The 26,882-nt window shown below is 45.2% G+C and overlaps 1 protein-coding gene across 2 annotated transcripts; it reads left to right on the forward strand.

Moving 5' to 3' along the window:
- The first annotated feature begins 645 nt into the window (after positions 1-645).
- Positions 646-25,773, forward strand: pde7a (phosphodiesterase 7A). Of its 2 annotated transcripts, none has more exons than XM_080854678.1 (13): positions 646-1,074; positions 16,176-16,236; positions 18,383-18,472; positions 19,580-19,737; positions 20,297-20,360; positions 20,636-20,731; positions 20,889-20,989; positions 21,180-21,311; positions 22,326-22,417; positions 22,898-23,042; positions 23,468-23,564; positions 24,877-24,957; positions 25,275-25,773. In XM_080854678.1, the coding sequence occupies exons 1-13, from the start codon at positions 937-939 to the stop codon at positions 25,517-25,519; spliced, it is 1,500 nt and encodes a 499-aa protein (XP_080710804.1). In that variant the 5' UTR covers positions 646-936; the 3' UTR covers positions 25,520-25,773. The 2 variants fall into 2 exon arrangements, with proteins under 2 accessions (XP_080710804.1, XP_080710805.1); XM_080854679.1 differs by lacking the exon at positions 646-1,074 and adding an exon at positions 9,048-9,179.
- The last annotated feature ends 1,109 nt before the right edge of the window (positions 25,774-26,882 follow it).

A 26,882-nucleotide genomic window follows, 5' to 3' on the forward strand; every position in this document is an offset into this window, starting at 1 on the left:
AAAGAAAATGAACGTTTTGTATGCGCTTCAACAGCCCCATCTCTGGCAGGTGGTGCATGTTCGGAAATAGCTTGCAATGTTTAGGAAGATAGCTAGGTAGTCATAGATTATCAACGTAATTTGTTTCACGTTTTCTTTTACTTTTTTTATACGAATTTCACAGTATGTGCCAATACATGTTCTGCACTAGTATTGAGTGTGGTTTGGTTTCTTCAAGCCACTTTCTCTTGTATATTCAGTGCGCTGAGTGATCCCGATGCGTAGTGGATTACGGGTGCTATCTATGACTGCATTGAGAAAAAAGGACTGAATAAAGGCTGATAGTTTCTCTGCAAGCACCAAGACCTTGAATGAAAACCGTCGAACCTCTCTAAAGGCAAGTTCCTGCACATTTAACCGCAGGTTTTCCCCCCCACTTTTGCCATTTTTTCCAAGCATCGATATCGTTCTAGTAAGTGGTCTTGCCTTTTGTTTTGATTTAGAGGCATACTGCGGAGCCATTTCACGATGAAGCACGACTGAACGGAGTTTAAAAAATGAGGAAGCATTTTTTAAAAGATACTAAAAAGATAGAGGCCTCATCATCTACAGGCCCAGATCTTGTTAAAAAGGGGGAAAGGGGTCCATGGAGCCAGATGAATAAAATCGAGTGAAATGGAATACGAGACACGCGGACGCAGAAACATAGACAATGTATCTAAGACGGCGATTTGTGCAAGTTTGAAGTCTATCCGAACAAAATGAAGTACTCCGTATGCTAAACGTGAAATTGACATTATTGTTCTCTATTTTTATATGTATTTCACGAGGAAGATTTCTGTTGGAGAGGCTTTGCTGACAACGGTACCTAATCCATGAAATTCCTCCTCCAGGATTTGGAACAATTATCGTTTTTTATTTTAATTTTTGATCTGGAACCAGCGTTGACATTGTTCAATGGAAGTATGTTATCAGTTGCCGGTTTTGCCTCTAGACAGGCCGGTTCCCAAGCATGTTCTCAGCCGGAGGGGAGCCATCAGTTTCAGCTCCAGCTCCTCGCTGTTCGGGGCCCCCGATCCACGACAGCTGTCACAGGTATTTTGCTTTCATTGACATAGCTTTTACATTTACATTCAGACATTGCCTTTACGATTAGTCGACGATAATGTCTGTTTACTGTAACCTGTGGTATATTCTGAGGAGGAACAAGCAGGTGATACACGGGAACCCCCCCTTCAAACATGTTGTATTTGCAGCTACTTCTTCTTCGGAGGTTTACCAGAAAATGTGTTTGATGTATAAACAGGAGCAAAATCCACTGTTTGTGAGTCGACCTAACATCGACATTAGGTAGAGCGAATGCATGCCTAAGAACATCTTAGGTATTGCTTTTTCTCCCCTGCAGCTTGTGACATTGTATCATTTGCAGACAGCATGATATCCTTGTTTCAAGTCGTGCATTTAGTCTTTACCAATTATCTATACATAATTAGTCCATAAAACATTAATCCAACTGTTGTATTGAGACACATGTGTTCTTAGTGTTTAGGGTTTAGTGTTTTGACTTGTGTTCCAATATTCCAGTGTTTGTGTTTAAAAGGCTACATTTGTGTTAATTGATTTAGGCCCAGTATTGATGTGTATGTGAACGTAACGCCCTCTTGCATACTATTTCTAGTAAACCAGGCTTTAAGAAAGTTTGGGTGAACACATTGTGAACTCCTTGCCGATGTTGAAAAGACACCTTTTCAGGATTTTGATAATTGATCCACTCAAAGTGAGAGATTGATCATTTGCTTTACCGCTCTGTGTGGCTGTTTTGATCTACAGTGTGCTATCAACTCCAAAATAAGGGCTGGGCCTTGGTCACCGAGCAACTTGTATTGACACACGCTGCAGATGACTTGGTCTGTTTGTCCACCAGTTATTACTCAAGACTCAAAAGAGAACATGAAATCAAGTTTCAGCCTCATGTTTCAAAATATAATTGTTTCAGAGACATCTAAACTTCTGAATTGGTCGAAATGTATGCAAACAATATTTACACAAGGGAAAGTTCATATTAAGGTGTATGCAAGATCTGTGTATTGCAGTGAAGTATTGTGAAGTGTACCAGCGAACAGAATCATAACATAGAACCCCTCCATTCTGGTTTAACTTCACTTGTGTAAGTGTTAAATTACAGTGTTTTTGTTTATGTTAAATTACTCAAGGAATGTTGACTCAGAGCCCTCAGTTTTGCATAATGTGGCCTGTATAGTATCTTTTCCATTAAGTACCGTCTCCCAACACCTTTTTCGTCTATTGGTTCACCATTACAGACACATATATATCCATTCCACAGGAAAATACAATGGAATTTTAGTTGTGGGTCTTTAGTATCAGTGGCCTAACTGCAATAGGGATGTCCTCCCAGGCATCCCCAGGCCTCCTGAATGGCATGTCATCACAGGACTAGGCCCATGCATCTTCCCATCTTTTCTGCCCTCTCTGTCTTCAGTGCATTCTCTGACTTGTCCCCTCTCTCTCCCCCCTTTGTGCTCCCTCCACATGGAAATGATGCCTGCAGGGAGAATGCTGATCTAGTGGAGGGGGGTCTGTTGTCAGTGTGTCCCCGTCAGCCCCCCCCCCCCCCAACACACACACCCACCGCACCATGAATGGCCCTGTTTCGCAAACTGTGCACTGTGACCAGGGGGGCCTCAGAGAGCTGCACTTAGGCGGGCTGGCTCTGAAAGGCCCCGTCTCTCTCTATCTCTCTCTCTCTCTCTCTCTCTCTTGCTCTCTGCTGACCCATTAGATCAGATGGGCCCGGTGGAGCAGGAGAGAGCAAATTGGTAAATTCCTCAGCGGTGGGGTCACGTTTGCCTGTCGTGTTTCCCCCCCTGGTGTTTTGTTGTGGACTCAATGGGAGGTGGTGCAGTGAGGCAGATTTTGCCTTTCAAGCCTCCAGTAGCAGTCTCATGGAATACTCACATTGCCACGAGTGTGTGTGTGTGTGTGTGTGTGTGTGTGTGTGTGTGTGTGTGTGTGTGTGTGTGTGAAAGAGAAGTTGGAGGTCAGGATTGTGCTTGTATCCTGACTAGAGTAACTACAGAGATTGTGCTTGTATCCTGACTAGAGTAACTACAGAGAGAGGGGAACGAGAAGAAAGTTGGAAGTAAAGACTGTGCTTCGTTTTTTTGGGGGGGCTTCTGTTTGCCTTTTGTCAACACTGTATTTTCCCCTCTGTATCTGTTGCCAGTGTTAGCGAGTGAGTGAGCCTGAGCTGCAGTGCGTGTGTGTGTGTGTGTGTGTGTGTGTGGTGTGGTGTCTCCATGCTGCTGTGCTTGTGGGAGCTTAGGCAGGCTACCGTTGCAGAGGGAAGCAGTAAAACATGTGCTTGGGCTCTGGGGGCAGTGGTTTGGCCTGGTGCCAGCATCGCAGATGGCTAGTCTTTTCTTTCTCTCACTCACTCACTGTCTGTCTTTATCTCTCTTTCTTTCTTTCCTTCTTTCTCACTCACTTTCTCTCTCTCTATCTCTCTCTGATTCTTTCTTTCTTACTCAATCTCTCTCTTTTTGTCTGTCTTACTCTCTTGTTCTTTCTGTTTTCTGGTTCTGTCTTTCCTTTCTATTCATGTTTTTTCAGAAATTGTGATTTATGTTTCTGAAGACCTTTGCAGTGACGAGTTATCAGCCCCAGTGGTGGAAAACAGAGTATTTAGAACCACCTCAGAGGATTTGGAACAGAAGTCTAGTTTTAGAAGCTTGTATCAGACACTGCATTATTTCCAGTCACCAGTAAACACGATCTCTAGATGACACTTGCACACGAAGGGCAGAAAAGTGTCCTTTATTTGTCACCCTGTTTTCAGAAATATGTGCTCCACTTTCAGACTAATGAACCAACCTTCACAATCACAGTTTCAGGTCAAAGGAAAATTTCAGTAATGGTAATATCACCAAACCAGTTGCAGTAGCAGTCTGATGTGCAGCATACTACACGCAGCACACGCAGCATACTACACGCAGCACACGCAGCATACTACACGCAGCACACGCAGCACACGCAGCAAACTACACTCGGCACACGCAGCATACTACACTCGGCACACGAAGCATACTACACTCGGCACACGCAACATACTACACTCGGCACACGCAGCATACTACACTCCGCACACTCAGCATACTACACTCCGCACAAGCAGCATATTTCACGCAGCATACTACACTCAGCACACGCAGCATACGACACTCGGCACACGCAACATACGACACTCTGCACACTCAGCATACTTCATGCACACGCAGCATACTACACTCCGCACACACAGCATACTTCACGCAGCATACTACACTCAGCACATGCAGCATACGACACTGCACATTCAGCATACTACACTCAGTATATGCAGCATACTACACTCAGTATTCATAAAAACCCAGCCCACCCAAATGTCCTGAGAAGACTTGCGTTGAAAACATGCTAAGCATGACTGTTTCATTTCCAGGCTAATGCACTTATAGTCCACCACCATGTCTCCTTTTTGGGTTTTCATGTGGATGGCTGCAGGCCTCTGCTCCCAGGCCCGCTCAGAAGCATGTGGAACTACAAAGCGTGCGGCCCGGATTGGCTCTGCAGCCCGTGTGCGAGCATCTGAGCCTTGGCTTTTGGTGATGACAAGCAGCCCGACCTCACCCGCCCACAGTTTGCCACGTTTTTTTTTGACATTTCAAGTATCTACCGACGCCCAAAAAACACGTAGGAAACGCCGCGGCCTCAGGCCAGGGCCAAGTTGCTGTCCTGTCATCTTGTGGTTACGCTGTCAGATGAAGGCAGCTGTGACGTCAATCTGAATTCCAGAGAGAGAGTAAAGTAAAGGAGTGGAGAGCTTCGAGCTGTTCCTTCGTAGGCTTATCACCAGCCGACTTCTACGACAGGTTTTTTTTTTTTACATAGTTTGTTTATCTTCGCAGAGGCGATAAGGTTTTTCATGCAGGACTGCTGGATTGACGTAGTTTCAGGATGTGGCAAGAAGGAGCTGTGCATAGGGTTGGGTTTCACAACTCGTTCTAGCATGTTACCCATGCATGACTGAGGACTGCAAAAGGGCCAGATATGTTTAAAAACTAGTGGAAATGGTATTACATTTCATTTATACTATATAACTTTTGGGAGCAAGACAAATTATTATTTGTTTTTTGTTTTTGTGTATGTGTTTTAAGCTTTATAACAGTAACAGTTTCCAGGTTACTTGCAAGAGTAACAACGGTATCCTCTGCTTTTGAGAGGAACAGGTTTGGTCACAAGTCAGTGGGACAATCAGTCTGGAGAAGTCATGCATGTTCTAGAATTCTGATTGTGTCACTAATTACAAGTAGTAGTTCTGTTGGTATTTTGAACCTTCTCGGATGTGCAAGTCGGCAGTCTTTTATCATGTAGACTACGTGCGAAGAGAAAACACGTTGCAACAGACCTTTCGACTGTTAAATTGTTTTACCATAGTTTTTATTACTGTTTTTAACCATGGGGGTAATATGGTGTCTCTCAGGATCTTGCAGGGGTTTGTTGTATTTGTTGTGGCTAAAACTGACTGAATTTGCTGCGGGAATTCTGATACATTGCAGTGAAATTAATAAAAAAAATGTTCTCCAGTTGTAGGGTCTTGTTTACAGTGTTGATCCACCATATGATCCAGTGTGTTACTCACCTTTTATACTCCTTGAGTGTTTTCCTTGGACACGCATTGCAATGCTGTTGAATGTCATTGGATTGATGGGGGCTGAACAACATTTCCATGAAGTGCAATTTGGTGGACAACTCAAACTTGATACGTCACCGCCGTCCAACATGGTTTCCCGCTTGTGCACTAAAACCTGCTGACGTACATCGCATCCTCTTGAGACCATAATGACTGTACAAGGCCACTAATAGCTCATCGAAGTTCAAGTGTCGCCACATAAAAAGTTGAGTGCACAGGTAAACTCAGTCCACAGGCTGTGTGTGTGTGTGTGTGTGTGTGTGTGTGTGTGTGTCCGCGCGCACCTTGCTGTAATAGCCAGTGTTTATTGCCCCGCACTTACAGGAGTGCACAGTCCCGTCACACAGATCTTTCTGTCTGGTGCGGTAGCCCATGAGGAAGCTCTCAATTTACGAGGCTGTGCCGAACACCGGGGGTTTAAGATCTGTGAGTTTTGGGATGCGCCGCGGATAAGACTTAATGGTGGCCTGGCCTCGTCTGGCTTCCTCTTTTACTCCTAGCTTGGTTAGCCTCGACCCCTACACTGCTCTCGATTAAGACCGTCAATCAAGAGGAATCAAAGTGCTAATGAGCTGTCACTTTGGGTTGTGATATGTTGTGATGACGCAATTTCACAATTTTTCGGACACATCTCAATGCCCATGCAGCTATCAAGCCAGCTTGGGACCTAACTTGTATGTCTTTTAAACTCTGCATAGTGCAAATAAATAACACCAGAGAGTTTGCCAACATGGCTGACACTTAGCTGGTTCACAATGTTAGTAGAGATTTTTACTTCCAGGTCATAACTTGTTTACGTTTTTTTTGCAGCTTGTTCCAAGGGCTTCTGTGGTGTTCCAGGCTGATGATGTTTGACAATGTTTTTGTAAACAAAGGGAGCCCAAAGGGATGATTGACAGCTGCTCTCACCCCACTTCCGCATTCTAGAAGATTTATTCCTGTCCAATAAACCACATTCTCCGTGTTTCAAAGCATCCCTCTTCCATTTCACTGATAGCTCTAAGCTCCCCTGTCATCCATAGGGGGGGTCGATCTCCACTGTAGGCATCCCAGGACCATGGCCAGGTGCCAAGCTTAACATGCATATCATCTCTAAATCTCTCTGATTGAAGCATTCCGATGGGCAAACTAGTGAGTGGTTCAGTGGTTAAAGAACTTTGAGGTGCCAATTAGGAAAGGAAATCGGCAGTATGACGTTGTTGTTGTTGACATTGGCATCTTGACCAAGGCCATGAAGCCGTGACTGCTACTCTCTCTCTCTCTCACTCTCTCACTCACGCTCATTGCTACTCTCCATCTTGTACTGAAAGCTGGCGGTTGTCATGCTGAGACTCCAGTTGGGTGGGGGGGGGGGGGGGACTCCAGGCCAGTGAAGGCCAGCGTAGATCAGGGGATTCCGCTGTGGAACAGGAGCCTCTGGAGGATTTGGGTTTCTTGCTCCAGCAATCTTGTGAATCTTGTGTTTTCTAGCTTTTCTTTAAAGGAGGTAAAAAAAGGAGAAATGCGCATCTGTTGGTCTCGTCTTTCAAGGCACGGTGAATTCAAACCACATGTGCCCGGGGCCAGGCCTTGCCATCACTCCGAGTCTGAACAGGATCCCCCTCATCGACCCCCCCCCCCCCCCCCCCCCCCCCCCCCCCCTGCCCTCCCACACTCTCTCTCACACACACACACACACACACACACACACACACACACACACACACACACACACGATGTGTGTGTCTGACCCAAGCTCACATCTTTAGTTTATTTAGTCTGTGACGTAGCTGTGGTGCCGTGGCAAAGCTCTCCTTTTACAGAGGAAATCAATGGGAAATGAGCATTAAGCACTGGTTAGATGAGCCTCTACCTTTGACCCAGTTGGAGAGAAGGTGCTCTCGCCCTACCAAGCACTGGAAGCATTCACAACCCTACCAGCCTAGGGGTGTTTCTGTGATGCCATCATCATGGGTTGAGGAAGAATGTAGAGCGAGAGAGAGAGACTTTTGACTTTGAAGGTTTCTTTAATTACCAGTTAAAACCAATATATTTCAAATCTTAAAGAATGGGAGGGAGGGGGTGGTTAGAGAGAGAGAGAGAGAGATGGAGGGACAGATAGGGTGAGAGAGAGTGAGAGAGTGTCTCACACCTGTTTTTCAAACCCGCCTGTCCTCAAGGCCAACCGCTGCCACAGCCCAAGAGAGAGTGTTGGCATAGCCCTGGTCTCAACCAGACAGACGCAGCTTTACTAACATGTCGGAGTCTCTCTCCCTCTCTCTCTCCTTCTCTCTCTGTGTGTGTGTGTGTGTGTGTGTGTGTGTGTGTGTGTGTGTGTGTGCGTGTGCTGGCATAGCCCTGGTTTCACCCCGACTGACGCAGCTTTGCTAACATGTCGGAGTCTCTCTCTCTCTCTCTCCCTCTATGTGTGTGTGAGCGAGAGCTGGCATAGCCCTGGTCTCGCCCAGACTGACGCAGCGATAAGCCAGAGAAAGTCTGTAGCTTACTGTACACGTCTGACTGCAGCTTTACTCTCTCTTTACTCTCTTTCTCTCTGTGTGCATGTGTGCTCACACACTGTCACACACACACACGCACCCAAACACATGCACACGCTGTCTGCTTGTGTGAGGTGGGGAGGCTGTGCCGCTCTGGTGGAAGGGGGACATAATCTGCAACATGAAAGTGCAAATTAAAAATAAATACGCTGCATGTACCCATTACAAAGCCCATGCCGGTCCGGTTGGTGTAAGCTGTGTGTGTGTGAGTTTGAGTGGGTGTGTGTGTTTATGCGTGCGTGCGTTTTTATAATTTAGTAAACAAAGTGTACAGTGTGCACTCAGGGCCTGTTGATAAGACGGCTTCTGCTGTGCTTTCTCTGCCTGGCCCCTCCCCGTACGTGCGTCAGTGTCGCCACACGCCTGGTTGGCTGTCGCTAGGAGCCTGTGGGGGAGGGGGGCCACAGAGGAGAGGGCTGGAGGGAGGGCAGGGGTGCAGTGTGTCGCTCACAGAGGACACAGGCAGCCCCTGCTTGCTTGCGTGTGTGTGTGTGTGTGTGTGTGTGTGTGTGTGTGTGTGTGTGTTACCGTGGCGGCTGTCCCATGATTGTATGGTCAGGTGACGGCAGCATGGCTAAGACAGCTGCACTAAGCCCCAGCGTGAACGTTCTCTGTCTGGGCTTCGAGTCCGGCTCCATCTGTGAGCTGCCACTTATCTATGCCAGAGAGGAAACACGCACATAGACGCACACACACACACCCCCCCTGATACACTGCTCACTCAGGCTGCTCACGCTAAAGCTTAGTCTCCGCACACAATATTTTTCCAGAGTCGCACACGCACACACACAGACACGCACGCACGTATACGCATGCACACACAGAGAAACTATGATCTTCAGCGTAGGGGAGATCCAATGGGAATTGCTTTGATTTGGTCTTTAGTGGTGATTCTGGTCAGATGGATGTTCTTAAAGGTAGGTAGTGTGTTCGTGTGGCCCAACCAAGGCTGTAGGTGTAGCACATGTTCAGCTTTTAAATACGCCAACACTGGCTATCTGTATGCTCTGTTTTTTTTTTATTTGGTAGTGAGTGTAAGGTCACTTTGGTGTGTGTGCTTTGTGTGTGTGAGGGTGTGATCGTTTTTATGGCAGTGATAAGATGCCAACTCATTTCTTTTTCCCCTTAGATGTCAAAGTTGGCCATGGTTTGCTGCGTGTGTCTATTCACACCAAAATTAAACATTCATTGTGCTTCCTATTAATCAGATGGTTTTGTGTGTCATTGGGAGGCTGGTGTGATGCAACACTGAGTCTATCCAAGTTATTAGCTCAATAGTCAACGGCACCAATGATAACATTTTAGATTAGCCTAAATTAAACTCCTTCTAATGGGGAATCATCATATGATCAGGGTTTATTTTGTTTCTGAGTAATGTTGGCTGTTTCCATGTCGTGGGCAGTGTGTGTGTACTCTCCCTCTCCTGGCCTTTCTCCTGGTGTTTTACACAGCTCCACTATGTTTGCATGGGGCATGTCTAGTGGACGATGGCGACCCTGTGCAAACGGACCTCAGAGCATAGCTAGGATTCCTCATGTATCTGAAGCAATGAGTGAAGGGGTGCTACTAAGCACAGTCATTTTGTAACAAGGTTTTATTGTTGTCATCAAATCGCTGCTTTGCTTTAGGCAGATGTTAGACTTCGAGAACAAGACCTTTCGGCAGTTCTAGGCTTACAGCACACCATTCCGATTGCGTATTGTAGTGAATGTCGGAACAATGACAGCAGAGCATGCAGTCAAAAATGCTCTCCTGTTTAATGAAGATCGCAAGTTATCAGTAACCTTTAGGACTACTGATTATATGTGCTTCAATAGCCAAGAATATTGACATAAGAGTCTGGAGAGTTAAAGGTGCACTTTGTAGTTCTACTGTTCAAAAACTAAAATGGTTCTAAATGTACCATAACGAAGAAGTTCAGAAGGATTGGTTGGAAAACAGTGCTGGGAAAACAGTGCTTGTGTGTACTCTATTTAACTTCGTTCTTTGTTACACGTGTTTTATACTGGGGAATGAAATAAAATGCAGAGAAATACCTTGGATGTAAATTACGCCCTTTTTTTACAACAAAAGCTACATATAACTCTTTTAATCAGCCGTTATGTGTTCTTTGTTGAGAGGCCATTGTTTTGTATGGTGAACCCTATGCTATCATAGAGGCTGTTGTGTGTGTGGTGTACCCTATGCCATCATAGAGGCTGTTGTGTGTGGTGTACCCTATGCCATCATAGAGGCTGTTGTGTGTGGTGTACCCTATGCTATGACAGAGTTTTTTTTAATAGATGTTTTACATTTCTTCTGCAACTTTGAAACTAGTTGGCTGGTAGACAGTGATTGAGTCATAACTCTGATCAGCTCTAGCTCAGGCTCTTTATCTCACATTCAAAGAGGCACCAACTCTAGGCCCTGACCCTGATGTGGCCCTAGTCTAGCCCTGATGTGACCCTGATATGGCCCAACACATGCATGGAGATGATCAGGACTGGTTTAGACTCATCGGTCTGTATCTGCTGATGTCAGACAGTTTTGTGCCTGCAGCAGCCGGTGGTGGGAGACTGCCAATCGTGAGTGGCTATGCCGAAAAGTCACAGGTGCAAGTGTGTTTTCACCTTTGTAGTGCAGAACAATGCCGTAGTTTCATGGTACGGCACATGCTGGAGTCTGTGCAATGAGCTCTTTGTTCAATGAGCTTGTGAAGCACTTGAACAGTCCACGTAATGGCTGTCTTCTTCGTCTCTTGCCATCCCACCGGTGAGCGTGTAGACAGGCGGGTTGTTTCCAGCTTAGAGCCATCTGGCCTTAACCCCAGTCCTTCACTGTGAATTGAAAAATAGTATGAAACAGATCAAGGTGTTGGTTCCAACATGCACAAGATGTATTGTGTTACTGTGCCTTAGAGTGAAAAGTGACATGTTAGTTGTCGAAGAGGCCAAAGATTCCAGGGAAACGATGCAGAAGGAATCTTTTAGCATTTATCATGGCGTGGGCATGGCTATCGTTTTAGTCCTTCAACAAGGAACACAGAAGCCTGCCTGTGTGCCACAAATCATTTTCACCCCCCACAGACACGCATCACACACATTAGGAATTACTCATACGCTAAAGAGCAGTGCTGTGTGTAAACAGTGTGGTTGTTGATGCTAAAATATCACCATGCCAGTTGCTGCCTGAGTCAGACCACTGGAGTTGGCTGATCGCTTTAGAAATGGCTGGTTGGGTGCTGGCGGTCAGATGGTTGTCAGATGGTGGTGATGGTGATAATAAGTGGTTGGAAGGGAGTACCAGTGATGCCGTATATGTCATCAGGCTTTTATGGGGCGAGACCCAGACGGTTAAGGTCTAGGTCAGCAGTGGGCACACCCTGGTATTTAACTTGGACAAACCGGCATGATGATGGGTCATCAGATTCCAAACAAACACCACGCCGGCTGGGCATGCAGTCAGCTCAAGAAGCTGAGAGACTGTTCACAAGCAGTGGATAGCTCAGTATCTTTGAAAAAACATTGGCTTAACTCAAACCTTTTTTGAAAGCAGTGAACTAGTTTTTCTGATGTCTGTAAAGCGTGTCCAAGACAACTAGTTTTACACAAACGACATTGAATCGACAGACAGAGAATTGTATAAAATGTGGATAGATGGAGACTATTTTGAGTGTCAGCTGTATTAGGCAGTATCCCATCTGAACGTAGCATTGCCAATAAGCAATAATGACACACTAGGGGTGTGCAAAAATATCGTTTTATCGATTGTTCGCTTTTTTTAAATACAGATATCGATCTGTAAAATTTCTGGTTTGAACTTTAAGGCTGCTATACATTTTTTCTGGTTATTTTTTTTCATTTCCGCAATGGTTAGACATAGCCTAACATTCATATTATAGAAAATCCAATTATTACCAGTTCTCCCCATTAAATGCCACTCTCTCGTTCCACTTGTGAACACTGCAAATGCATAAAGGAAAATGCACAAATTGTTTCCAGTGACTGCATTTGTAAATTTGTGTTCCATTTAGAGTATGGTGGCTAGACATCCCGTTTTCCCTATGACAGTCCATGACTTTTTCTGATAAAGACATTTATGTTTTGTCCCTCGTTTCCTCTATCCTAACGGGCTAAACGCAATGAGACAAGGGTTATGAGACCACAATTTACTCATGGTAACATCATTTACCGATGATGAAGACACAAGGTACTGTGCGGGGGTGTACACCTACCAGAGTTGGGGGGTAGGTGATGTAATGGTACAGTTGGCCCACGGAATGGTGTGTGTAACATTTTTGGCCCACCTAACGGTACTGGTTTCGGTATCTTTATATTAAATAAAAAAATTAAATCACCCTATTTAACAACAACAACAATCACATTCAACTCAATACAACATTCTATTAAGAAAAATGTCTGCCTGTCTAATGAGGCCAGGTTTCTGTCTCACTTGCTCTGGATGTCCAACTATCAGTAGAGAAAGTTAGATGGTGTGTCTGAGTCAATTCATTTTCAGTTTTTCTCTGTGGTGTTTCATAGAGCTATGCTGATGAAATGGGTTTGTGAATGGCATTATAATACGGTTCATGTTTTCCCCCCCATCAGATGACATAATCCCGAGTGTGAAACCACTGAATAGGGCTGCAAATCTTTAGCTGTAAATACTACCACTGCTTTCGTTTTTGTTTTTGGTCAGTGTCAAAGCAATGCTTCCAGACTGTTCTTTGTTTGTTTATAGTTGTCTTACTGAACACTGAATCCAAAATGTTCCCACACATTGGTTTTGAAAGACTTCGGCGCCTCTCCTAGCTTCGTTCTGTCTAGCTAGTGTTTGCCATCGAGAAGTTGGAGCTGAGATCATTTCTTTTTTAGTTTCCCTTCTCCTTCTCAGCATCTGTTTGTATCAAGAGTGTTGATAGGCTCCAGAGTCTCCATTCCCACGGACTCCAGAGATGTTTTGTGGATCTGAAAGCACAACGTGCGTGTGGTCTGCATTGCAGCAAGCAATTTTTTTAAAGGAAAGGAAATCACGGCTATATCTCAATACCACAGTTCACGTCTGTGTGTATTGAACAGTTAGGGGGCGTGCCGAACGGTTTGATATAATAACCCGTCCTATTGCATCCCTTTTTTCAAAACATGTATATCTAATATTACACATATACCATTTGAAAAAACAGGGGGATTTCTTTTGATCTTTTTAAACATCTGTCTATTTATGAAAAGCTGCTTTATAGTATTTCGTCATTTCTATCACTTTTAAATTTGAATCTAACAGGATTTAATCAAATCGTAAGCTTGTGAATGGGAATCAAATCAAATTGGACCATGTGTGCCAATACCTAGCCCTATGACACACTATAGTAATCCTGTCCTTTCCAAAAACAAAATGGCGTGGCTGTGACTGGCCATCGTCAGAAGGCTGGCAGGTCTGGCAGGCCATCACCACACTTTGGTGATAGAAATCTGCGCACGTCTTTTTGTTTCGTTTTTTTTTTTTCTTCTTCTGTATTTCTTTCAACTGGCGCGCCAAGATCGTAAACCCTGTGTAGTTAGGAGGTTTATTCCTGTCATAAAGCCCTTCCTGGTTGTCTGGGAGCGCTTGTCTTCCTGGGCTTCTGGCACTCAAAAGGAAGCGTATTGCTACAAAGTGTTCCTCTTGCTTTTTTATTTTCGAGAGAAGCCCGGGGGGAGCCGTGGATTTATAATGGATTAAAATCAACTATGCAAATTGGTTCAGTCCATTGACGTCATCGTCTGAATTGGACGGCACCAGGGGACACCCTAGCCAGTGATTTTTGAATGCAGCACTGGAGAGGAGCCAGAGAGAGAAAGAGAGAGAAGGAGAGAGAGTGTGTGAGTGTGTGAGTGAGTGTGTGAGTGTGTGTGTGTGTGTGTGTGTGTGTGTGTGTGTGTGTGTGTGTGTGTGTGAAGGGTGGATGGAGAGGTAAGCCAGCGTAAGGCAAGCCTGGTCCTGTCCCATCTGCGACTAACCCTGTCTACACACACACAACAGACACACACACGAAAACAAACACTGGCAGGAGGTTGTCCTTTGAAAACATGACCCAGGGAGATCCCATAGTGTTCCCAATGGTTCTGTGTGTGTGTGTGGGTGTGTGTGTGTACATATGTGTGTGAAGGTGGTAAAGTGTGTGTGTGTAAGCTGCAGATGACTTTATTTCTTCACATTCCAAAGCGATGCTAATGCATTGAGGCAGGCATATCCACCACCATTTCCTCCAGCCTCCCAAAGCACTGCTATCTGTCATGATGCTCTTTTCCTGATGAACGGTTTAGATAGCACCCTCACACACACACACACACACCCTCACACACACACACACACTGTTGCATACATACCAACCTATCATACATTCCCCATTCAATCCTCCCCTCTCTCTCCTTCCCCTTCTCTCTCTCTGTCTATGTACTGTATCTGTGTATGTATCTCTTTCTTTCTGTCTCTTGTCATGGCCTCTCTCTCTCTCTCTCTCTCTCTTTGTTCTTTTTTCTTTCTTTCTCTGCTGTCTCTCTGCGCTGTCTCTCTCCTACTCTCTCTCTCTCTCTCTCTCTCTCTCTCTCTGCTCACCTACTGTGAGTTCCTTGCGTGCCACTTAAGCTTGTGAAGCACCAGTGTCCTTCTTAGTTCTTGCATTAATCAGCACCTGGCTTAGCTTCACTGCTTTTCTGTCCAGAGATTAAGCCTCGGACCTGGGACTAGATTGCACTCTGAATGAGATCCTCCTGCTGCAAACCCGGATTGAAGGCCAGGACTAGTTGTGTAATCCCTGGCCAGGAGACAAATTGTTGGTTAGAGAAATGGTAGAGGAACTGTAAAAGAGCTGTGGCTTAATCATTTTGAATACGGTGGGCCATGTGTAGCCAGTTATGATGGAGAGTAGTGTTAGTCTCTCATGAATTGCTTCACAAGGCATCAGGGTTTTTTATTTGATTTTTTTTTTTAAGAAAGTTGAAATGCCATGGAATCCATGTGCAGCTTTGAGTGTTTCAGAAGGCAACACTGACACTCTGAGGAAGACTGCTACCCAAAATGCAGAGTGTTGAGACCGTGTGAAAGAATGATTAGCCTGTTTCTGGACTTTTTAAACATTTTTTTTTATTTAGAATTGAAATCAGTGATTGAGTTGCGTTGGCCAAATTTGTACATACAGGGACTCCGGTCTGTAGTAGTTGTTGGAGGACGTTGTATAGGAGAATGTATAGCTTTTCCATGAAGGGTAAGAGTGTAGTGTGATGGCAGTGTCGTATTCAGTCTTGGTGGAACCCTGAATGAGGGCAATTTGATGACACAATATATATTTTGTGGAAGTGACATTATCAGTGTCAACACAGCCGCTTTGTGTGTCTTTGTGTTTTTGTGAGGTACTGGAGAGATGAGAGGTGTAAATAGAGTGTCATGAATTGCCACCTGTTAGTTTTCCACCCCTGGGGTGTGTGTGTGTGTGTGTGTGTGTGTGTGTGTGTGTGTGTGTGTGTGTGTGTGGGGGGGGGGGGGGGGGGGGCCTAGGAGAGGGGGGAGGGGGGTGTTGAAGGTGTGGATGGATGGATGAAGTAGTCTTGGGCTGGACACCTTATGGGAGATGCCAGTGGAAAGCATTCAGCCTTAATCCCTCTCGAGTTTCACTGCCCTCGTCACGGGTTTGCCACCCCACCCCACTCCCCCCACACCCCCAATAACCTTTAAACTCAAACTTGAAGAGAATATATTGATCTATATAAGATCAGTAATTAGATAGATCTTTTTCTCTGCATAACATTCATTTCAGTTTGAAAATTTCAACTGTTGATGCTTCATTTGTTCCATGTTACTTAAAGTGTGTTGTAAAGTTTGAGTGTGTGTGTCACAGTAGATCATGACCAGGCGTGACGGATGACCTACGGTGTGTGTGTGTTTGCCCTTTTCCACAGAGACGTGGAGCGATCTCCTATGACAGCTCTGATCAGACTGCGTTGTACATTCGTATGCTAGGTAAGGGGCGGCACTGCCACCACACCACACCGCACCACACCCTCTTCCTTATTTCTTACACACAAATACACTTTTATCTCTCGCTCACACACACACGTACAAACCAAAAATACAAAATACTGTCTCATGACACCCGTTTTTGTTTTGTTTTGGGGGTGGGGGGGGGCTGGGGTAGTACAGTTGTTGATCACACACCACATTACGCAACAGCTAGAGAGAGAGAGAGACCCCCCTGTCAATCTCAGACCTCTGGGCCTTAAGTCACTCATCTCCAGCGTGTGTGTGTGTGTGTGTCACAGGGAAAGTGTTTAGCCATTCTGTACATTTCTCATCCTCTCGTAGTGAATAAAGATCTAATTCTGCTCCATATCCTGCCCCCTACCCCAGCTTTTAAGCCTAACGGTGCCAGCTTCTATCTCTACGGAAGTTATGGTCTGCCCGGAGGTTAGCGCGTAGCCACTGTGTCATCGTCATCACCCAGCAGAGGCTCAGTGCAGAAAATATCTCTCACACTCTCCCATTTACACACTCTCACACTATCTCCCTCTGTCTTGGTAGCAGGAAGGCGAGTTGAGTATGTGAAACCTGGGCTACTGGTTGTGCAAGGCAAGGCGTGTGTGTGTGTGTGTGTGTGTGTGTGTGTGTGTGTGTGTGTGTGTGTGTACGTACATACATACGGGTGGATGTCAAGGCCAGTTATGCAGCTTGCTGCCATATGCTTATGGCCTCAACCTCAGAGCCACTCTACAGGGGCTGCGTTCATTTGCACAGTAACATTCACACACGCCTGCATTTCCACTCACTAAAGTGTGTGTGTGTGTGTGTGTGTGTGTGTGTGTGTTGGGAGAGTCATGGTTAGTTCACATCAGGCCTGTGCATCACTGTAAGGATGCCTCTGTCAGGGTCACCCTCAGTGGGATTTGTCACATGGGGTAACTTAATGGTTGTGTTAAAAAAAAGCCTTGGGCGCGGACGGACAGACAGAGACAGTGAGGCATCAGCAGGGCGGCAGAGGTCAGGCCATGCTCTTAGTGACGTGACTCAAAACTAGAGTGACCGTAGGGAGCAGCTGACTCCGGACCTGCGGCAGATAGGCAGTACAGTCACCATTGGCCTGGGATGACTTTGGCTGCTGCTAAAACACTGGGGGACTACACTAATGTTTCAACATATTAGAAAAAAAAGTTGAAGTTGAAGCAGCTTCATTTCTAACGCATGATCCAGAAGCTTCTGTTGATTATTTCTTTTTTTAAATGTAGTGGTTCTTTTAGGGCTTGTTTTGTCTGGTACTTTGGTTGCATGCGACATGTTTGTGCTACACACTTTTTGTACATTCCCTGTCAAATCTGTGAATGCCTTTTGTTATACACCTCTTGTTTGTTTAGTTTTTGTTTGGTTTTACTGGATAGTAATTCCCAGTTTCGGTATGTTGATAGGGGCTTGTGTAATATTCAAACAGCTGTTTTCAAGTAAGTACAGCAGTGGTGGGAGGGTGCCTTTTCATTCTCTTCATTTCCAGTTTTTGATTTTGGACATTTAATTGCAAACAAACACCAAACAGTAGTGACTGATGAACTGGAGGCTGCCATATCTTTGTGTAGAAAGACTCTTGTGCAACTTACCCGGCCCACTCCCGAGACCCCCCCCCCCCCCAGTGAGCTTATAGCCCTACTGAATGCCTATTAACACATGTGACTGGAAGGTCTTGGCTTGCCTCATTGAAGTCTGAGTTTTATTTGTTTGTTTATTTCTTTATTTATCTATTCCCTTCACTCTTCTCCTCCTCTTCCTCCTTCTCCTCCTCCTCTTCCTGATCCTCATCCTGTCTTTTGAGTCTTGAAGCACAAGCTTGTCTTTTAGTCCCTGCCTCCCCTCTTTTGCTCACGGCAGCCTGAATACTAATGTTTGAAGTCCTCGCTGGCATGGTAGTGCATGTTTATATGTTCCTCCTCTCCTCTCCTCTCCTCTCCTCTGGCTGTGTTTGCTGTGTTTGTGTCTTTCCCCAGGTTAGTCCCTTTGCTCCTGGTGTGTGGATGGCATTAGAGGTGGCATTAGTGCATTTGTTGTTGTTTTGTGAGTGTTGTTGTTGTTGTTGTTTGCCTTGGCGAGTGTCTTGAGGACCTGTTGTGTTTATGCTGCTCTTCAGGAGACGTGAGAGTGAGAAGCCAGGTAGGATTTGAACCGGAACGACGAGGCTCGCACCCCTACCTGTGTGTCGATTTCCGAACCTTGCACTGTAAGTATGCACATTGAAAGGGAAACATGCAACTGAATGCTCACAGTAACTCACACACACACACACACACAAACACACACACACACACACACACACACACACACACACACACACGCCCCCGTGTGTGTGTGTGTGTGCGCGTGTGTGTATAGTCTCTTTAACTGGGGCTGAGAGGCCGTGGCTCTGTGGGTGCCCGGTGTGCCCGCTCAGGCGTGCCCAATGAGGGCATAGAGGGAGCAGTGAGCGGGCCGCTGACTTTTGTGCCCTGGCAGCCGGCTTTAGAGCGGCACGCTGCGTCAGCAGTATGTCCCCGTGCCCTCTGGCATGCCAGTACACACACACACACACACACACACACACACACACACACACACACATGCTGTTAATAATTTGTTGTATGCTGTGTGGTGTTGTGCGCTGTGCTGAGTGGTGTGGTATTGGGTTGTATGGTGTGTGTGGTGTTTTGTGGTGTGTTGTGTTTGTTAGTTCTTCTTTCTTCTCCTCCTCTCTATCCCTTCCTACCACTGTGGCAGTGAGTGGAGTAACAGGTCTCTGTGTCCACTGGTACCCCTGTGTTCACTGTGTTCGCTCGCTACTGTTGTCTGAAATGCTCAGGGACAAAGGACCGAATTTTCCCACTGCTCATTAGTGATGTCCCCAACCAAACAATAGATTGGTTAGTGTGTGTTTTATGGACTGAGTAGGTATTTTGTCCTTAATTACAGTTTTTAATTTCACTTACAGGTTAAATGTATTAATTTGCGACTTTCAAATGGTTTCTGTCGTAGAACTGGTTAAAGTTCCAAATAAGAGCCCTCTTTTCTATCGCTTATTTGTACAAAGTCACTGCTAGTTCTTGAGCCATCCACTTCGGAACAGCTTTTAGCTTTGAGGAATCCCTATATAGTTAGTTTTTCATGTTTACAAATGGTCCATTTGTCTTAAAGCTTTTCAGAGTCTGTACTGTCACTTCTGTGTGTGTCTCCGACAGAAAAAGCTCTAGTTGTCTGTAGTATTGGTTCTGGTTGTCTGTCGTGTTGGTTCTGGTTGTCTGCGGCTCTGGTTCTCTTGGTTCTGGTTCCGAGTGTTCCGTTTGTTTCTCCACAGCCCGGAGTGAGAATGCAAGGCCAGTGCCCGGCCGGCGGGTTCACAGGCTCTTCAGCTTCCAGCGCCACCTGCACTCCTCACGCCGGCTCCACAGTGCCACCACCTGGCCCTACAACCCTCTGCACATCCTGGACGAAGACTACCTGGGCCAGGCCAAGGTCTGCTTCACCCTCCACCCCCACTCATCCCCCCCAGTCCCCCACCCCCACCCAGTGTCAGCACGCACTGACTGTACAGTGAAGAATAGGCTATATCAAACCCCCAGAGGAATGAGATATCAAACGTCTACTTCCCGAATGTGCAGATGCCCAAAGGAGGAGGGAAGTAAGAAAAGAGAACCACTGTGATGTCACTTCCCCCTAGTAACTCTGGTTCATATTCCAAACAGAATTGCTTGTACTCGGAAACTCTTATGGTGCTGTGACGTCTCGCATTGGTTTTATATTGAGCCTTAAAGGAGAACTCTGTATGACAGTCTGTATAGTTTAGAGCTTTTAAAACTATTTTTTGGTCCTTAACAATAAAACAGAGCTCTTCTAGTACGATTCGTTTTCCTCCTAGGGAAATGATCACAAATACGATTTGCTTAATGCTTTGTGGTTAGTCTTCTTTTTCTTGTATTATTGTTTTACCATCTTTGAAATCTGTTGGATTTTTTTCCATTGACATTTGTTTTGCCATCACCTTATCTAGTATATTCCCTCTTTTGTGTTGCAGTGTATGCTGGCAAAGGTTGGAAGCTGGAATTTTGACATTTTCCTCTTCGACAGATTAACAAATGGTACATATTATTTCACTCCAAATGTGTGTGTCTCTGGAGAGGTGCCTGGATGATCCCCCAGCACGCTCCGCTGAATCAATTTCTATTCCCAAGAGTCCCCACACTATTTCCCTCTCACGAGTCCTGGCATGCCAGCGCTCTGCTGGGCAACAGTGCCCCCTGCTGGTCGTAGATATTCTCTGCTGTGGTGTGCTAGAAGCTGATTGGTTGGGATGGTGTTTTGTTTAGGTATTCTGAAGGTACACTCATGCCCCCATTGTTGTCTTCATTGCTAGGAAACAGCCTCGTCACCCTGACGTTCCACCTGTTAAACCAGTATGGATTAATTGAGCTCTTCCAGTTAGACATGGTGAAACTTCGTCAATTTATAGGTATGTCTTTTAGCTCCTTTCTCTTTTGTTCTTCCCTGAATGGTGTCTCGTAATTGCATTTAATAAAAACAAGTGGTATCCTAATGTTTTACAAATAAACAGTATTGAGTATATTTTTACATATTTTTATCTTTTTGGTAAACATTTCATGTTTCAGTCATGGTCCAAGAAGACTACCACCGCCAGAACCCTTATCACAATGCAGTCCATGCTGCAGACGTGACCCAGGCCATGTACTGTTACCTGAAAGAGCCCAAGGTGGGACTCCTCTTTCTCATCCTCCTCTTTTTTTCTTATCGTTCCTCTCGTCTACGTGGTCAGATATGTGTTTTACGATCAGTGTGAAATGTGGTGTCTAAGCAGTTCCTAGAGGAATAGGGCAGAGAGGTGTATGCACAGCAGTTTTGATCTTTGTGCTAAGGCTCTGTGTACGTGTGTACCTGTGCAGCTCGCCAAGTCGCTGACGTCCTGTGACATCCTCCTGGGCCTGCTAGCCGCGGCCACCCATGACCTTGACCACCCAGGGGTCAACCAGCCCTTCCTCATCAAAACCAACCATTACCTAGCAGCTTTGTACAGGGTAAGAGTGCTGACAACACTAAGGTCATGTGTTCAATGCCCACGGAGCACATACTCTGATATATGTCTGTACAGCTGTTATGTGGTACATGCTGTTTTGAGTGCAAGTGTCAGCTAGATGTACACATGTAAATGTTAGGGGGAACAAGAAACGGCAAACCATTACCTACCAGCTTTGAACTGGACCAGAAGAAGCACAGACCTATATGTTAGTACTAGTCAGTGGTTTATTATTATTATTATTATTATTATTAGTTACTACCAGGCGTTACCAAGCAGCTTTGCACAAAACTGGACCAGAAGAAGCACAGACCTATATGTTAGTACTAGTCAGTGGTTATTATTATTATTATTATCACCCTCTGGAACGAAATACTGTTTTCTGATTGGCTAATGGGGTGTACATTAAGTTCGTGGAACCGCACACCTTGGACGTAGTCCCAGTAGAAAAGTTAAATCGCCGTTCCATATCAATGCTCTTGAATGGTTACCATTGACAACCAACGTAACGTTTTTTTTTTTGAAAAACAGCCGGTTCCAGGCACTACTTTCTCTAACGGGAGCACTAGGCTTCAAATCAAGAATTCATCAGGTTATTATGCATATTAAATTTCCTAAAGATAAAGGAAATTCTAAATAATGATAATAATAATAAAAACATTTTTGGATGTTGTAAACGGGAGATAAGCGGGATAACGGCCTCCGAGCTGTGCAGTTCTACAAAGTTAATGGACTTCGCGGACCAACACCACTCCGCTCCGTGTCGTGGTGTTCTTTGCCCCGCAGCGTCCATTAACTTCGTAGAACTGCACAGCTCGTCGGCCGTTATCCCTTACTTATTAGTTACTACCAGGCGTTACCAAGCAGCTTTGCACAAAAGAAGGGAAGCACAAGCCTTCTAGAACTCAGTCCTCAGTTTATTGTCTCACATGTGGAAAACACTCCAGAATCCCCCATGAGCATCCAGTGCCTTCCATGATGTTAACAGACATGTTTGTGTTTTTCTTTCTGAAAGAATACCTCAGTTCTGGAGAATCATCACTGGAGATCAGCTGTTGGGCTCCTGCGAGAGACAGGACTTTTTTCCCACTTACCTGCAGAGGATGGGTCAGTCATACACATCTCTCTCTCTCACACACACACACACACAGACAGACCGACCGCTCATATTAACTCTCCCACTTACCTGCAAAGGATGGGTCAGTCACACACATCTTTCTCTTAAACACACACACACACACACAAACACCTTGTATTATCTTAAACCCTGTTGATACAGTGTGTGGGATGTTGTGTTTGATGCTCATGCTTCTGTGTGGAAACAATGCAAAACACTCGTTTGTTTCCAAACTAAAGCAACTCTAAAAGTACAACAGGCCAATCACTTTTTATAACACAGGAGTGTAAGATACTGAGCGATCTGTTGTGCCTTTGGTGTAAATCCAGCTTTGAAGTTACTATATCTGTATGTATTTATATATTTAGTAACAATAACCTTGAAGATATTTAGATCAATGTGACATTGAGAAGAACTCTGTGTGTGTGTGTGTGTGTGTGTGTGTGTGTGTGTGTGTGTGTGTCTCCCAGATTAAACATGGAAAGACAGCTGGGGTCTTTGATCCTTGCCACTGACATCAGCAGACAGAATGAGTACCTGTCCAAGTTCAGGAGGCACCTGGACCAGGATGACTTGTGCTTGAGCAACGCCTCACATCGCCACTTCATCCTCCAGGTGAATTGTCTTATGGGAAATGTAGTCTGTATTTTGCACTGAAAGGAGAAATGGAAGGCTGAAGGTATAAACATTTCAGCAGTGCTTAAACAGTTATCCAATGATCTTGTAATTGGATGCATAGTTTTCTGGTACATTCTAGAGCACATCAACATTGTTATTATTATGACAATGAAATAGGCTTTTGTATGAATTTTTCTAAAATAAGTAGTTTAGCTGTATGCATTTCAGTGACTGATTGATCAACTGTTCTGTTATGGCTTGGGGTTAGGCCAAACTGTGTCTCTTATACTCTCTGTGTGCATAGTGTGTAACTGATACATTTACGTGTGTGTGTGTGTGTGTGTGTGTGTGTGTGTGTGTGGTGGACGTTGTCTGTGTGTATATGTGTGTCGTGTGTTTTGTGTGTGTGTGTGTTTGTGCAGATGGCCCTGAAGTGTGCTGATATCTGTAACCCCTGCCGGCCCTGGGAGTTGAGCAAACAGTGGAGTGAGAAAGTGACAGAGGAGTTTTTTGAGCAAGGTGACCTGACACTGTATTTGTGACTGCACACAAACATGGTGCCCTGACGATGTACTAGTGACTGCACACAAACATGGTGCCCTGACGATGTACTAGTGACTGCACACAAACATGGTGCCCTGACGATGTACTAGTGACTGCACACAAACATGGTGCCCTGACGGTGTACTAGTGACTGCACACAAACATGGTGCCCTGACGGTGTACTAGTGACTGCACACAAACATGGTGCCCTGACGATGTACTAGTGACTGCACACAAACATGGTGACCTGACACTGTAATTGTGACTGCACACAAACATGGTGCCCTGACGGTGTACTAGTGACTGCACACAAACATGGTGCCCTGACGGTGTACTAGTGACTGCACACAAACATGGTGACCTGACACTGTAATTGTGACTGCACACAAACATGGTGCCCTGACAATGTACTAGTGACTGCACACAAACATGGTGCCCTGACGATGTACTAGTGACTGCACACAAACATGGTGACCTGACACTGTAATTGTGACTGCACACAAACATGGTGCCCTGACGATGTACTAGTGACTGCACACAAACATGGTGCCCTGACGATGTACTAGTGACTGCACACAAACATGGTGCCCTGACGATGTACTAGTGACTGCACACAAACATGGTGACCTGACACTGTAATTGTGACTGCACACAAACATGGTGCCCTGACGGTGTACTAGTGACTGCACACAAACATGGTGCCTTGACGGTGTACTAGTGACTGCACACAAACATGGTGCCCTGACTGTGTACTAGTGACTGCACACAAACATGGTGCCCTGACGTGTACTAGTGACTGCACACAAACATGGTGCCCTGACGGTGTACTAGTGACTGCACACAAACATAGTGCCCTGACGGTGTAGTAGTGACTGCACACAAACATGGTGCCCTGACGGTGTACTAGTGACTGCACACAAACTTTCACTGCTTTCAAACTACAAAAGACACGTACAGATCTCACACAAGCTTTGTTGGACTAAATAATTATTGGAGTGTATGTATTCATACAGTTTGTAAATCCAAGAATTCCTGACAGTGGAAATGTGTGTAAAATGATGTAGGTTTTTTCTCTCCTCGTGTGTGTGTGTCTGTGTGTTGTGTGTGTGTGTGTGTGTGTGTGTGTGTGCATCCATCTCCAGTCCTCTCACAGTTGGATGGCTTATCAATAGTGAAATTCAATATAAATGAGCTCAATATAAATAGTGAATTCAACGTGTTGTTTTTCTAATCAGTTGGGCGAGTGGTTTGGAATAACTGTTGTGATATGCCGTTGGCTTCTCAACAGGTAACATTGAGAAGAGGCACAAGCTGGAAGTCAGCCTGCTGTGTGACAGTCAGTCCAACACAGTAGGGGACATTCAGATCGGTAAGCATACAGCTCCTTACGTTCTTATGCCTGTAGGAGTCTGGGAACGCTGTGCTGATCTGTACAGAAAGGCACCGTACGCAGTGCACATGTATGCGTGTTTTATAATAATAATAATAATGCATTTTATTTGTAACGCACTCTTCATTCAAAATAATCTCTGAGTGCCATATGTGTGTGTGGGTGCTTGTGTTTGTGTACGCATGTCTGTGCACGTGTATGCATGTTTATATATATATATGTGTGTGTATATATGTGTGTGTGTGTGTGTGTATGCACATGTGTGCACATTTTATACCTTTGTGTGTGTGTTTCAGGCTTCATGACATACGTAGTGGAGCCTCTGTTTGCCGAATGGGCCCGGTTCTCGGACACGCGCCTGTCCCAGACCATGCTGGGTCACCTGGGTCTGAACAAGGCCAGCTGGAGCGGGCTTCGGGCAGAGGGGAGCCTGGATGAGCCAGAGCCAGAGCCAGAACCCGACCCGGACCCACCGCCACCCCCAGCACCAGGCCTGGCCCAGGAGCCCCAGCCACAGAAGAACCCACCCCCAGAACCTTAGCTCAGGGAAGCCAGGAGTTTTGATTACCCACCCCCAAACCAGACCCTGGGCAAAGGCTGCACAGAGTGTGTGTTGTGGTGCTGCCTGCCTCTCTGTCTCTGTGTGTGTGTGTGTGTGTGTGTGTGTGTGTGTGTGTGTGTGTGTGTGTGTGTGTGTGTGTGTGTGTGTGTGTGTGTGTGTGTGTGTGTGTGTGTGTGTGTGTGTGTGTGTGTGTGTGTGTGTGTGTGTGTGTGTGTGTGTGTGTGTGTGATAGAGAGGCCCACTGGTATACACTCACACCCCAGTCCAACACCCTGAAGTCACATTTTGTTGCTTGTTGCTTGCCTCCCATCCCAACCCAAACTCAACCACTGATGAATCTTTTTAAAATTTAATTTATTTAATTTTTAATCTTTTTGTTTATTTTATTTTGTCTTGACATAGAGCAATACATAGATACCTCATTTGGCAACTGCTGTAAGTTTTGTTTTCCCCTTTTTTTTAGAAAAAAAATGGTCTCCTTTTATTTATTTATCCTGTTTCCTCTGTTTCTGGGGTGTGACGCATTGTACACTTTGTGTTTTTGATAAGAGACTTCAAGAGTACAATATAAGAAGGATTCCCCTTCACTGGGTTTCAAAGTGCCATTTGAGTTGCTCTGGAAAGTGATTTGGAACACCTGGAGTATTGGTAAGAGAGGTTTTCCGAGACTGCACAGAGAGACTGTGTGTATGCACGTGTGTGTGTGTGTGTGTGTGTGTGTGTGTGTGTGTGTGTGTGTGTGTGTGTGTCAGTGCATTTGCAATGAAATCTTCCTCCTTAAGTAAAAAACAAAAAACAAAAACAACAAAATGTGAAGAGCCCAGTCGTTTTGCTGCCTCTATGAAGACTGTTTACAAAATGTCTTATCTTGATATGAAATTAATTCTGTCAGTTTTTTGTGATTTTATAATTTTTTTGGTGTGTGTTTTGTATATATTTTTTTATGCACAGATGTGAAGAACCACTCAAATTCACATTTGAACCATTGTCCTACTGCTGAACAAAAACGAACAGGAAAAGACAAAAAAAAACTAAAAGAAAACTCCATTGGATTGCCATTGGCAGTCAGATGCACCCGATGCCATAGTGAAGCCATTTGTGCTTTGTTGGGTTTTGTTTTTTTCTTTCTTTCTTTCTTTCTCCTCTTGCACTCCACTGTTTTTTTTAGGACATGCAGCTTCTGCTCCTTAAAGAAAAGGGGACGGACTTTTCTTGTTACTCTTCTCCTCACCACCCTGTTGCTTTATGGGACAGTGTTCTGTTCGGAAGGGATTTCACTGCCCAACTAGTGCTGGCAGAGTGGCAGACAGCCAACCAACACCCCTCACCCCACCACACACAC

Source organism: Sprattus sprattus, assembly GCF_963457725.1.
Source record: "Sprattus sprattus genome assembly, chromosome: 17".
Lineage (NCBI taxonomy): Eukaryota > Metazoa > Chordata > Actinopteri > Clupeiformes > Clupeidae > Sprattus > Sprattus sprattus.

Coding starts and splice junctions, on each gene's coding strand:
- pde7a (XM_080854678.1), top strand. CDS start 937: ATGGAAGTATGTTATCAGTTGCCGGTTTTGCCTCTAGACAGGCCGGTT. Junction 20,732..20,888: donor GAAACTTCGTCAATTTATAG/GTATGTCTTTTA, acceptor TTCATGTTTCAG/TCATGGTCCAAGAAGACTAC. Junction 22,418..22,897: donor CACTTACCTGCAGAGGATGG/GTCAGTCATACA, acceptor TGTGTCTCCCAG/ATTAAACATGGAAAGACAGC.